Source organism: Copadichromis virginalis, linkage group LG19 (assembly GCF_057382275.1).
Source record: "Copadichromis virginalis isolate Kocher_CV1m ecotype Utaka linkage group LG19, C_Virginalis_male_GT1.1, whole genome shotgun sequence".
Classification (NCBI taxonomy): Eukaryota; Metazoa; Chordata; class Actinopteri; order Cichliformes; family Cichlidae; genus Copadichromis; species Copadichromis virginalis.
In genome coordinates, this window is record NC_140636.1 from 24,481,575 (window position 1) to 24,493,622 (window position 12,048).

The 12,048-nt window shown below is 39.4% G+C and overlaps 1 protein-coding gene across 3 annotated transcripts; it reads right to left on the reverse strand.

Annotated features, from left to right (window-relative positions):
* Positions 1 to 16: 16 nt before the first annotated feature.
* map7a (microtubule-associated protein 7a) lies at positions 17 to 6,627 on the reverse strand. 3 transcript variants are annotated; one of them, XM_085441662.1, is made up of 16 exons: positions 6,402 to 6,627; positions 5,871 to 6,134; positions 5,141 to 5,236; positions 4,960 to 5,031; positions 4,678 to 4,841; positions 4,471 to 4,570; positions 4,168 to 4,284; positions 3,798 to 3,949; positions 3,562 to 3,695; positions 3,241 to 3,479; positions 2,978 to 3,155; positions 2,734 to 2,902; positions 2,533 to 2,637; positions 1,687 to 1,737; positions 1,310 to 1,538; positions 17 to 895 (listed from the first exon to the last, which is right to left on the reverse strand). In XM_085441662.1, exons 2-16 carry the CDS (start codon positions 5,995 to 5,997, stop codon positions 885 to 887), a joined length of 1,944 nt encoding a protein of 647 aa, XP_085297788.1. In that variant the 5' UTR covers positions 5,998 to 6,134; positions 6,402 to 6,627; the 3' UTR covers positions 17 to 884. The 3 variants fall into 3 exon arrangements, with proteins under 3 accessions (XP_085297788.1, XP_085297789.1, XP_085297787.1); XM_085441663.1 differs by lacking the exon at positions 6,402 to 6,627 and having other exon boundaries at positions 3,798 to 3,925; positions 5,871 to 6,372; XM_085441661.1 differs by lacking the exon at positions 6,402 to 6,627 and having other exon boundaries at positions 5,871 to 6,371.
* Between the last annotated feature and the right edge of the window lie 5,421 nt (positions 6,628 to 12,048).

Sequence of the window (12,048 nt, forward strand, 5' to 3'; positions counted from 1 at the left end):
AAACAAGGCGAAGACGTGGCATAGTATTAACTTTAATCAAATATGGCATATAATAGGCTAACGTGATAGTCATAAGCAGTACTTGAACTATAAGATCAAATATTGTGGCTCAGATACATCTGGTTTTGTTTTATGCTTTTATATTAATAAACTCTTAAACTCTATGCATCAGACATTGCTTGTAAAGTGATTATGCAATATCAAACAAAGCAGTCAGTGCAAAAAAAAAAAAAAAATACACTGTGCATTGTATCCTCTAAATTGGCACAAATACACACACACACACAACAAAAATGAAGCACAGTCTTTGGAAACTATATTCCATAGCAGCTTTGAATTACATGATTGCTATACTTTACAAAATCCAAGGTTAAGGTACAGTGGGAATGCAGGAAGTCATCTTTTGCTAAGACATTAAACTCTTGTATTCTCTGAGCAAACTGCCACTTTTGCTATTCTAACTCCACAGTGACAAAACCGAGGAAGAAAAAGTGCAAGGGTGGCAAGAAATATCAGGAATAAGCAAAAAGCATACGGCATATTGTGACTGTTTAGAGTTCCTATTCCTAATATTTCAACAGAGGCAACACTCTCCTTAACTGATACACTACGTTTGCCAGCACAGTCTACATCTACTGCTTTTTGGATAGTTATTAGATCAGAAAACTGCTGTACTGAAAAAGCTCATATGCAATTCGCTTTATGCTTGTGCCACTGGTTACACACAGAAAAGTGACCAAATGCTGACATCCTCATCGGGAGGCAAGGTTATAATTTTACATGCTCTTTCAAAGTGCCGAAGGGGAGCAAAATAGCTGTGCAGCAGTAATTCTTGTGTATTCACCGGTCTCCAACAAAGGCTTTGAAAGTCATCCTGCAGGCATTCAGATGACCTCTAAAAAAAAGCAAAGGAAGACGACGAATGATAGATATTAAATCAAAAACAGCAAATATAACATTTTGAAAGCAGCATTATGAGCATAGAACTGTTCACCATCAACCTGAATACGTTTTTTTCAAAGCTTGCATAACTTTCCCCCATTTATAACTGAGTTTTTATGAGTTGGTTGCTGCGGGCCTGCCTGCACAAATCACTGTGGATCATCAATCACGAGTGAGTGAGCCTGCCTGTGTGGGTAGTACAGCCAATTGGGAATTAATATGGCAAATTATAACATGTAAATGAGTAACTGGTAACTTAAGGTGGGTGATTCTACAAACACACTCGCTGATTATTAGACTGATGGTTGGTTTCGCTTTCCCACCCTGAGGACAAGTGTTTTTAAATACTATGCTGGTTGTTTCTCACCTGCACGTTGGTGGGTCTGGATTTCCTCCAGGCCAGTGAGAGTTCTAAGAGACCTGCGTTCTTTGAAGGCCACAACAGGTAGCATATCCTCCTGACTGTTCAGGCCCAGCTGTGTGGTTTTATTTCCCACTGGCGCCTTGGCTGTATCTTCTATCGTTCCATTGTGCACAGGCTGCGTGTTTTCCTTTGGTTGGGCATCATTTGACATAATCCTCACTGGAACAGATTTCTGTGATAAAAGACATTAATCATTTTAGTTAAGGACAAGTTGTGTGGCTTTTAAAAGTTAAACAGATTGTTTAATAGCTGATGCAGAATGTGCGTCATGACAGACCTGAGGCAGTAGACTTTTTAAAAAACGAAACACTTAATCTCACCGTATCTGGAGAATCAGTCCTTCTGGTTCTCCGCATGATCTCCTCAAGTCGCTGCAAAAGAAAACAACATTCACTAAAATACTTTCACTCAGAGAATGCATTCAGTGTCTTTCATAAAACAGATTTTTCGGCACATCTTGTTTCCATAATAAATTTAAAAATGCTTACAAGTTAAAGGTAAAATAGTAAAACATTCACTTTTAAAAATACTGTTTGTAATATATTTTTTTGACAACCGTGGCAATGGCTAAAAGCTAAAATGAGGCAACTTTTATTGCAGAGTCTCCTGATGTTCCAAGGAACAAGGGTACCGATTTTCAGCCTCGTCCCTTGTGTACAGAAATGTCTCTGGGCTCTGTAAAACTCTGAAAGATATTAGTGATCACAGTGGATGAAATCTCCAAATTATTTAGAATTAAAAAGGTTCTTCTTAAATGGCTGAAATATTTTGTCCATGCAGTCTTACACAGAGTGATGAACCCCAGTGCAGCTTTATTTCTCAAAGTTTCTTGCTCTTTTTATACTCATTGATTTTTCTTCTTAACTTTATAAGTTGTCAGATTTTGGTATTTCGTTTTTTTTTGGGGGGGGGGGGGGGGGGGGTAGCAGTATACAACAGTGCCATTTTCAACATGTTGCAGGAATCAAGTTCAAACAATGAATGGAAACAATAAAATCTCAGTTTTTTAAGTCTTTTAAATATTTTCAGTTGCACAGTGTCCATTTTTATCATTGTAACTTCTTTTGCTAAGTGGGGTGTATTATTATTTTTTGATTAATTCAGTTAATGTGTGGCCCGAGCTGTATACAGAAATGACGGCCGTACTTTAAAATCCTAGTTGTCACCTTTTTCCTTGCTTGGCGCTCTGCCTCCTCTTTCTGTGCGAGCATTTCCCGCTCTTGTTTCAACTGCTCTGCTCGTGCTTGCTCTTTGGCTAGTTCCTCCTCTCTCTGCACAGACGGGTAAAAAACATTAAGTAAGAACGTGAATAGAAAACCTATCTACGAATATAATGCATGATAACAACAAACTTTTCTGTTTCCCACCTGTTTCTGCAAGAGGGCAGCTTCCCTCATAGCCTGAGCTCTCTCTTCCTCAGCTCGTCTCTGCTCTTCTTGCTCCCTTCTCCTCTTCTCCTCTATGAGACGCTGAGCCTCAGCCTGCTGTCGTGCCCGCTCCTCTGCCCTCCTGCGCTCAAGTTCTTCATGGCTCTGCCTGGATGTTATTTCTAATGTTCTTAAAAGCTTGCTAATGAATATTGTTACCATATACTTGGATGTGCTTTTTTACCTTTCAGCCTCCTCCCTCTGTAAGCGCTCCTGCTCCTCTTTCTCCCGCTGTAGTCGGGCCTCTCGCCTCTTTTCAGCCAGGAGACGTGAGGCTTCCTCTGGGTCAGTAGTTCCAGCTGAGGGGCGGGACATGACTTCAGGAGTCTGTGGAGCTGGACAAGGAGGCATTTTGGAGAGACCTAAAGAGAAATAATTTACACTTCACTATAAATATCCCAGAAACACATTGACACACTTTGTGCTAGATACATTTTTCTAGCTTACCTCCATCTCCTGCTGTTCTCTTTGATGTCACTTTGTCTTTGTCAGGCAAGTTTGAACTTGGAGTCTCCTGTGGATTTTTACCCCTCAGTTTCTCTTGCTGAGATTCAACTGATTTCCTGACAGGCCTGGAGTTAGCAGGAGAGAGGGCAGAGTTGCAAGCAGCAGCATCTTCCTCAGGGAGTGATGGGAGCTCAGGCTGGAGCAGGGTTGGCTGTTTGATGACTGATCTTTGTGAGGTCCTTTAAGAAAAATTAAAAGGGAGCATTTTGTTCACATTACTGCCGCTCTGTCTCTGATGCACAGTTGTGGCACTTTACCTACCGTTCTGATGATGGAGAGGATGTTCTGCTCGGCATCAGAGCTGATTTTACACAGACGCTGATGGTATTTGATTGAACGTTAGAGAGAGTACTTGAGGTCCTCTTAACAATGTTTTGCTGCTTTGCTGCTTTTATCTAGATCAAAAGAAAATGTTATTTCCAATTCAAAACTGACTGAAAAAAGAGACAGCTGGCTGATCGTAAAGATTTCTAATGAAAAGAAACAGCTAGCTGTACCTGTGCCACACTGATGCTTCTGTGCTGGCTGTTGCGAGAACCAGAGGAAGCAGATGGCCTGTTGTGGACTGAACCAGAGTGATGCCGGGGTTTGTGAGTGGTGGTGGTATTCATGGAGTGGAATGAAACTGCACGGCGACAAACATGGACAACTGAGCCAGTGTTTTGCGCCATAATTATGGCAAATTGGAGAGCAATGCAGAAACGGTGGGAACAGTGAAAAGGGTGGAAATATGAAGTAGTGTATCAGCAGAGAGAAAAACAGCAGCGTTAGAGACCAGAGGGCCCTGAGATATTAGTTGTTGTAGCAACAGAAGTTCCTTAATGTTAAATTAAAATAAGTACATTCTTCTGTTATGGGGGAGAGTACCTTGTTCTCCTGACTGACAACCAGCACTCTTGCTCCTGGCCAGATAAGAGCATGTGGGGGTAAGGAGACGACTGACCAGGTTCTTCTCCCATGTGGTCAGTGGCAAGCGATGTGGAACTAGTGTATTAATCAGTGTAAAGTTTTAAATGCAGCAAAAACAGAAGATAGGGTTTGCCAAGAATTGTTGTGTTAAGATATCGTACAGAGACAACAGATACTGCAAGCAGGTTGTTATGAGTTTAGTAAGATTATGTTAGAAAAAAAGAAAGGAGAGAGAAATGAAAGCACATTCGCCTAGCTTACCATTTTTAGTGAGTTTCCTTCCTCTTGCATTTTGACTGAGGCTCTGCTGGGCCTTTTGGCTCTTCTCGAGTGTCCTACGCACTGCAGATTCATATCGTTCCTTAATTCAGAAACACCTTTGAGTTAATTTTACTGAATTTAGCCTGAACAGTGAACTCATCAGCATTGCTGGAAATAAAATACTCGATATCCACCATCAAAACTCACTCTCTCCTCTTTGAGCCTCTGCTTCCGCTTCTCTTCCACAGCAGCACGCCTCCTCTCCTCTTTGAGCCTCTGCTCCAGGAGTTTCTTCTTGCGCTCCTGCAGTTGTTGTTCATAGTAAAGCCTAGCCCGCTGCTCCCGCTCTAACCTGCTCAGTTCCCGAGAGGCTAAGAATGAACAAAGCAGTACAACATGGATTTTTGTTTATGTAAATATTATTAGAAATTGAGGTAAGTGTACTTGCAAGGACATGTGAATATTACCATCATGTAGGGGCCCACATACCAAGTAGCTTCTGGTGCTCTTGTCTTCTTTCTCGTGCGGCTTTCAGCCTCTCGTCAACATTTTGTCCATTACCTGCCAGGATGCAAGGATACGATATAATAGCAATTTTACTTACAGAAGTAAAAAAACATGGCCTGACATCCTAAAAATATGACAGCGGGGTGAGTGTGCTCTCAAAAACCTGCAGCAGCCCGAGGAGTAACTGTGTTGCAGATGTTGACAGAACAGGTTGCTTTCTTCACTGTCGCTGAAATCGGTTTGTGATAAGAGCCATTTTCTGTCAGAGAGAGGAAAAAAAACTTATTCTGTAGAATATTCCTTCATCAAGGCTTTATTTTTTGTAATAAAACTCATACTCATTACACAGATACTTGGAATTGTCTCCGTCTGTAAACAGACACAAGTTTATAAAACTAAATTGTTTGAGGTGGCCCTTGGACACAAACTCAAATCAAATCAGCTTTTAAGAAGCTGTCCCAAACAGTGGTGGTTCAGGACTGTTTGGCCCCAGGGTCAGCTCCACATGAAAGAGCCTTTATAAATTGCCTACATATAAAAGGCTAGCACCTGATCAGTCCTCATGAGTGCAGCTGAATCAAACACTGTAAAAGGTTAAGATAGAGTGGCACACGTAAGACTGAAGAGTAATTAGTTTAAACAAGGTGTTTCTTTAGGGCTGTACCGTGTACTGGTGTTGTTAGTTTATTTTGTAATATGTACAAACAGATGCCTTGTTATTTAGTTCACGGTAGTCATGTGCAAAGATTTCTTAAGAGAGATGCATAATCTATACGATCAACTAATAATCGATATGGTGCAATGATCCTATGGTTCTAATCTACAATCTCTGATTCAATGAAAAGGCAGGTTTGATAAGATAATCATAGAAAGCGCAGAAAAAGGCTACCAACCTTCTGTTTTTTCATATCTGTTTCTCTTCCTTTGGCTTTCGATGGTACGTGTAGAAAGAGGTCCCTGCGATGGAGGGATGACACACTGTTTCTTCTGCACAGCCATGCTATGTACTGAACCTGGCATACCAATGCTCTCCCTTAAAAACCCCCTTCCTTTCTCTCCTCCTCCTCCTCTTTTGAATTTCTATTTCAAGATGCCTCTGGGTCCTCGGTTAAGTGTGCTGTGCATGGAACTGCCTCCTGCATCAGCTGCTTGTCCATCTGTGCCTCACAAATAAACAGGGAGAGAAGCAAGAATACAAAGCCTTTAGTTATACCCGTGTCCAATGGATTGGAAAATATTAAGGCAGGGTTGTTCACATTGAAAATTTCCTCCAGTCTCGTTCAGGATTACGAAAGTCTGAAGAGATTCTGAGCCTCTGTGAGTCTCATCTATAAAAAGGCTACTCCCCCTTTAAAGATCTCACCCTTGTGAGCTGCTCTGCTTTACTTTCACATAATATAGCTGTGTCACTTTAATTCCCCCACCTCACTGCCTGTTTGCTGGATGGAAGCAGGCAAAGGGATGCAGCATTTCCTGGAGGCCGTAAAAATTGAAGCAAACCTCAGAGCTTGCCATCATGCATAATTACCATTGCATCACGGCTGCAATATCCAATGACATATATTGCCTGGACATTAACAGGCAATATAGTGATGCAGTTAGTGTTCATAACAGATGAGACGAAAATTGCCTTTTTCCCTATGATTCATCCTTGGCGAATGAAATAGTCTGGCCACTAGATGGCGGGCTTTCTTTAAAGAAACAGATTCAGCTATAGCCACCCAGATTTGACACGTGACATTTTTACATGTGACATTTTTACTTAATGGTTTGTTGTTGTTAATTTATGTGCTTTACCACTTGGATTTGTAAACAGTGCATTATAACTTAGCTGACCAGCAGTCCCTGTGCTACACTTATTTTTAACCTTAACCTGTCACCTCAATTTTTCTTACAAGTTTAAAAGATAGCAATGCCATTCAATAAATTTTCAATCTACTTAGAAATCGACTGAAAACAGAAAGTGTGTATATCTCACATGGATATTTAATTTAAGGCTACAACATGATTTAAATGCAAAGTTTGATACCAGAGTGTTGTTTTCTAATATTCTTTGTAAAACTGTTATTTATGACAAAGCTAATCACAAATGTATGAAAGCTTAGTGGCATAAAAATTGCTTACACGTTTTTATGCATTTAATCTTTGATTATTTTGCAAAGTTTATATGCTGATATGTAACTTTTTTAAAGTATTATTACAAAACAATAAATGAGTACAATCAAATGAATGCATTCATTTTACATTACAGCCTTGTGTTCAATAATCAATATTAGCTGAGAACAGGTTGTTTAACCTGCTCATTTCTTCCTTCCTAGTTGCCATCATAACATAAAACACCATTAAAGATGGAAATCATCTGCCAGCTTAAGCAAGAGATAATTCTCCATCCATGGTTAGCTACAAAAACACTAAGCTAGCATGCCTATTAGCTTACTTTCTTCATGAAGCTAAACTATCAGCTGAACTTTTTCTAAAACGTATAAAACGTTTAGCTTTTTATTAGCAAATATCTACTGATAAATAGTTAGTTTTGAGAGAAAAGAAAACATTTTATAGGCATCTTACATACAACTGTTAGCATTAGATTTAGCTAAAATAAAGTCTATACTGTCTCTGAGTAAACTTAGAATGACCCAATCAGGAACCAGAAAAGAACTGTGCTGGTGCAGTTTGAGTTGAACTGTTAATACTACTACTACTACTACTACTACTACTACTAATAATAATAATAATAATAATAATAATAATAATAATAATGATATTGATAATAATAATAACTAGACAATGAAACTGTTTTTCACTAGGGTAAACTAATCCATATCTGTAGGAAATAATTACTAATAACACTAACAAGGCTGGCAATGTTGTGTTATGTGCATAATTACATGCAACTCCACTCTTTTAGCTAGAAGGAACGACTGCTACTAACAGCTGCAATGAAAACAACTTTACAGCTTCTCAAAATGTATTTTTCTTTTCAAGCCCTACATACTTTATGGTGAATGTGTCCCCGTCTGGCAGCTTAAACATATAAACTTTCTTTTGTGCTCACTATAGAGACACAAATGAGTCCAAATTATATGTTATCTTGTATAACATATCTTGATTTGGATCAGAAAACCTTGCCTTTTGACTCTCACTCCAAAGGCTTTTAAAAAAAAAAGTCAGGTATGTTTAACAGTCCTTCTAAATTCGGTCTCCTCTGCACTGTGAGCAGTATTTTGGGTATCAGCTGACTGTTAAGAGTAGTGAAAGGATATTTGTTCCTTGTCTTTAGTTCCCTTCCAGGTATGGTCCTCTTTTTTTCAGCTGTGTAGTGAGCCAAACACAGTACAGCCAACTGCAGTGACAGTTCTTCGGCCACCAGGTGGTGTTTCCATTCCTTTCTTGGGGATTAAAGAGAGAAACATGGTAAGATGCAAAAATGTATAGACTCTCCAAGCACTGTCCATGATGTGCTCACACAATTTGACAACACAAACGCTCTCACATGATTTTTGTTTGCCCATTATATGATAATAGGGTGTTTTATTATATATAGTACACATTTCTATCCACAGACATTAAAAATAATCACTCAGATTCTGAGTATTTCTTTAGTTTCTGAGGTCATATAGGGTCAAATACACCCAGGCCCTACGTGCTGACTAGTTAGCACAATGCCAACTCAACACCACCATCAACAATGCCCTGTGGCTGTGTTTCACTGGTCAAGCTTGCCAGAGTCGTCATCCAAACAGTCTGAAATGTGCCCCAACGATATAGTACACCACAGTCAGCTGGTGTCCCCACAGAGTCAGTGGAGCATGAATAAGATGTTGATAACCAATCTACAACCAACAGCCAAAAGAGGTCTTTGGACACTGGACCTACATGGGATAAGGTTGCATGATTGGTATCAATTCATTCTGTGACTCATCTGTGACTCATCCTAGACGACATTGTCAAAGGTGTCACTTTCTCATGCATATTCATAAGTGTTACCTAAATATTCATCCATAATATAGATAATGCTTTCTTTTATTGCACAGATATTGTGTTTTGAAACTCTTATGTTGTATAAAGAAGTCCACTTCAATCTGATTTTATTCAAGGTGCTTAATATTGCAAGGTCAAAACCCTACAAAATTAGCGAGAAATGCCCAACAATCAGATGATCCCCTATGAGAAAGCAATTGTGACAGTGGGAAGGAAGAACTCCCTTATAACAGGAAGAGACACCCAGCAGCACCTGGATTAGCCCTCTGCTCTAACAAGCAAGAAGGTAAGAGGAAAAAGAAGAGAAAAAAAGAAGAGCACAGAGACACTAGAACAAAACAAAAACTATGGGAAATTATTAAGTCATGTTAATTTTTGTTCTTTGTCAAAACAGAAACACCAGCGATGGCAGACTGGTTTGGTCCCTAGAGTCATCTTCTGTGCTTAAAGTTGAATTTGATGACAACATCCATCAGAGAATGAGGTTAGTATATGAGACAGCAGGGGCAACCAGTAACTTTGCACTATTGGTGACACGGTTAGCTCTCCTGGAGGAACTAGGACATCTCCTCAACCCCTCTTAGCTGGTATTGAATCATGTAATTAACAGCAGAATCCCTCAACAGACACCAGTGACACCACAGGCTGGTGTCACTGAGCTGACACTTCCCACTGCGCAGGTGGGAAAAGAATATATCTGTTACGGATCTAGGTAAAAACAAGGAAGCTACTGCACAAAGTTAAAAACAGTGTTTTGTTTGAAATGCATTTACCCAAAATAGTTTCATACATGCATCACTTAAAATAGTCTTTGCATCATTTAATTAAGAGTGTTATCCATAGGCATTTTTCCCTATATGATAACAAAGATACTGTGTTTGTGTTATTTCCTGCAAGCAAATCTATTTCTTTTATTGTGAACAGCGATACTGCCTCTTAATGAGGTTGCCACATGCAACACTGACTGGGCCATCTAAATAATTTAGGGACTTGTTTCATCGGATACTAGGAACTTTAGACTTTGACGTATAGCTTACAGACTGGCTGTATGTGTAATTGATGAGATGATGAGTTGTACTTCAGCATGCAAGAGAAGTTGCATTGAATAGAAGTTGCTAAAGCATATCTCAGCTCGGCAAAATAATGCAACACAATCAAGGCTTTTGGCAAATACTTCTACTCCCCCTGTTAAAAACACATGCTGGTTCCTTAATCTTTCAAGTAAATAGCCCTAATGGTAAATGGCCTGTATTTATATAGCGCTTTACTAGTCCCTAAGGACCCCAAAGCGCTTTACATATCCAGTCATCCACCCATTCACGCACATTCACACACACTGGTGATGGCAAGCTACATTGTAGCCACAGCCACCCTGGGGCGCACTGACAGAGGCGAGGCTGCCGGACACTGGCGCCACCGGGCCCTCTGACCACCACCAGTAGGCAATGGGTGAAGTGTCTTGCCCAAGGACACAACGACCGAGACTGTCCAAGCCGGGGCTCAAACTGGCAACCTTCCGATTACAAGGCGAACTCCCAACTCTTGAGCCACGATCGCCCCAACAACAGAAATAACAACAGTGACTCAAAATTCAGGTCATCTTTGAAATTGCTCAAACTTAAATGGATTTGAAACGCAAGGCATTGCAAATATGGTTTGACATCATTTTGCAATTTCACGATGATGATAAAAGAAAATGCATGTGTGCCCCAGGACCAAATTGGGCGCAGCACCTTATTAATGATTAAAGGGCAGCATTCTTTCGGCTAGGATGGGCTGACATTTTGGTTACTTCCATGAAATCCTATCACTCGTTACACAGCAATATACTGATTACCCAAAGTTCACACAGTTTAAAGCACTTCCAGTAGATTTTTTTATACAACCCTAACTTATGGTAACACTATGAAAATCTTAGAATTGTCTTTATCTTCACATTGTAGCAAACTTGATTATTATTTAGTGCAACATACTTTCTAAATTGTACTTAAAACATACTTTCCAGTAGTGGTATTGAAGCTTTGCAGGCTATGTTAGGAAGATTCACTACAATAGAATGATCATGAACTATCTCGTTCATTTGAAATATTTTAGATATATTTATATATATGTTTAAAAAAAGAAGCTTAATACATATATCCTTTGTAGCAGACAGAGCTTGTGTGGATTGGCAGACAGTGACGTCTCTCAGCGGTCCCTAGTTATAGTTACCAGTCTCGGGTTCAACACTCATGCACTATTCATTGGTGTATCACATCACTCCTGCCCAACTTTAGACTTAGACAAACCAAATTCTTTTCTGCGCAACTTTACTTTGTAGCCTTATTCTTTGTGCTGCGCAAATGTCTAAAATGTTTACGTAGTGTTTCTGCCATTTCCAGAGGGAAAAAAAGAGGAAAAAATAACAGCCTGCTTAGAGGAAGGACACAGGGGAATCATTCCTTCTGTATGGTATGTATGATCAGATTATTTGAAGTCCTTAGCAACACCAAGTTAAGTGAAAGATCAGCTGTACTGTGCAAATAACTTTGGCAATTAGGCCTCAGTGTTTTTGCAATATACTTGAAAGACTGTTTCTTTGATGAGGAACCCTTTCGTGGCTTGGTAGATTAGATTCAGTTGAGTTAAAAAAAAGTTATGTTTCAGAGCTGCAAAAATATTCATTCTTTTAGTTATTCTAAATTTTCTAAGTGTGCATCTCATAAGAGTGCTTAAGTTGGTATTGGTTTGAGCAGTTTGAAGCATTGATGCTTGTTTTATACATTCAACAGAAAGTGTTGTAATATATTGCTTTGTTTTTGGATATTAGTGAAAACTGAAAATATAAAAAAGCAAAATTCAAAACAGCTAGAAAAGGTGACACATGCTAGTTAATTGACACCACAGAAATCCAATTTTCCGTATATTTTTTTAAATCTCGGATAAATGAGGGGAAAATTGAATTTTCCATTGTCCAAGCTGTTAATCATGTCCTTACGTTTTCGTTTATCCTGACACCTGCCCCACAGTGTGCCACTTCCAAAATTAATTATTTTAAGTGTATTATTTTTCACAATGCATGTGAAATGTATCCCCTCCAATTCATGTATT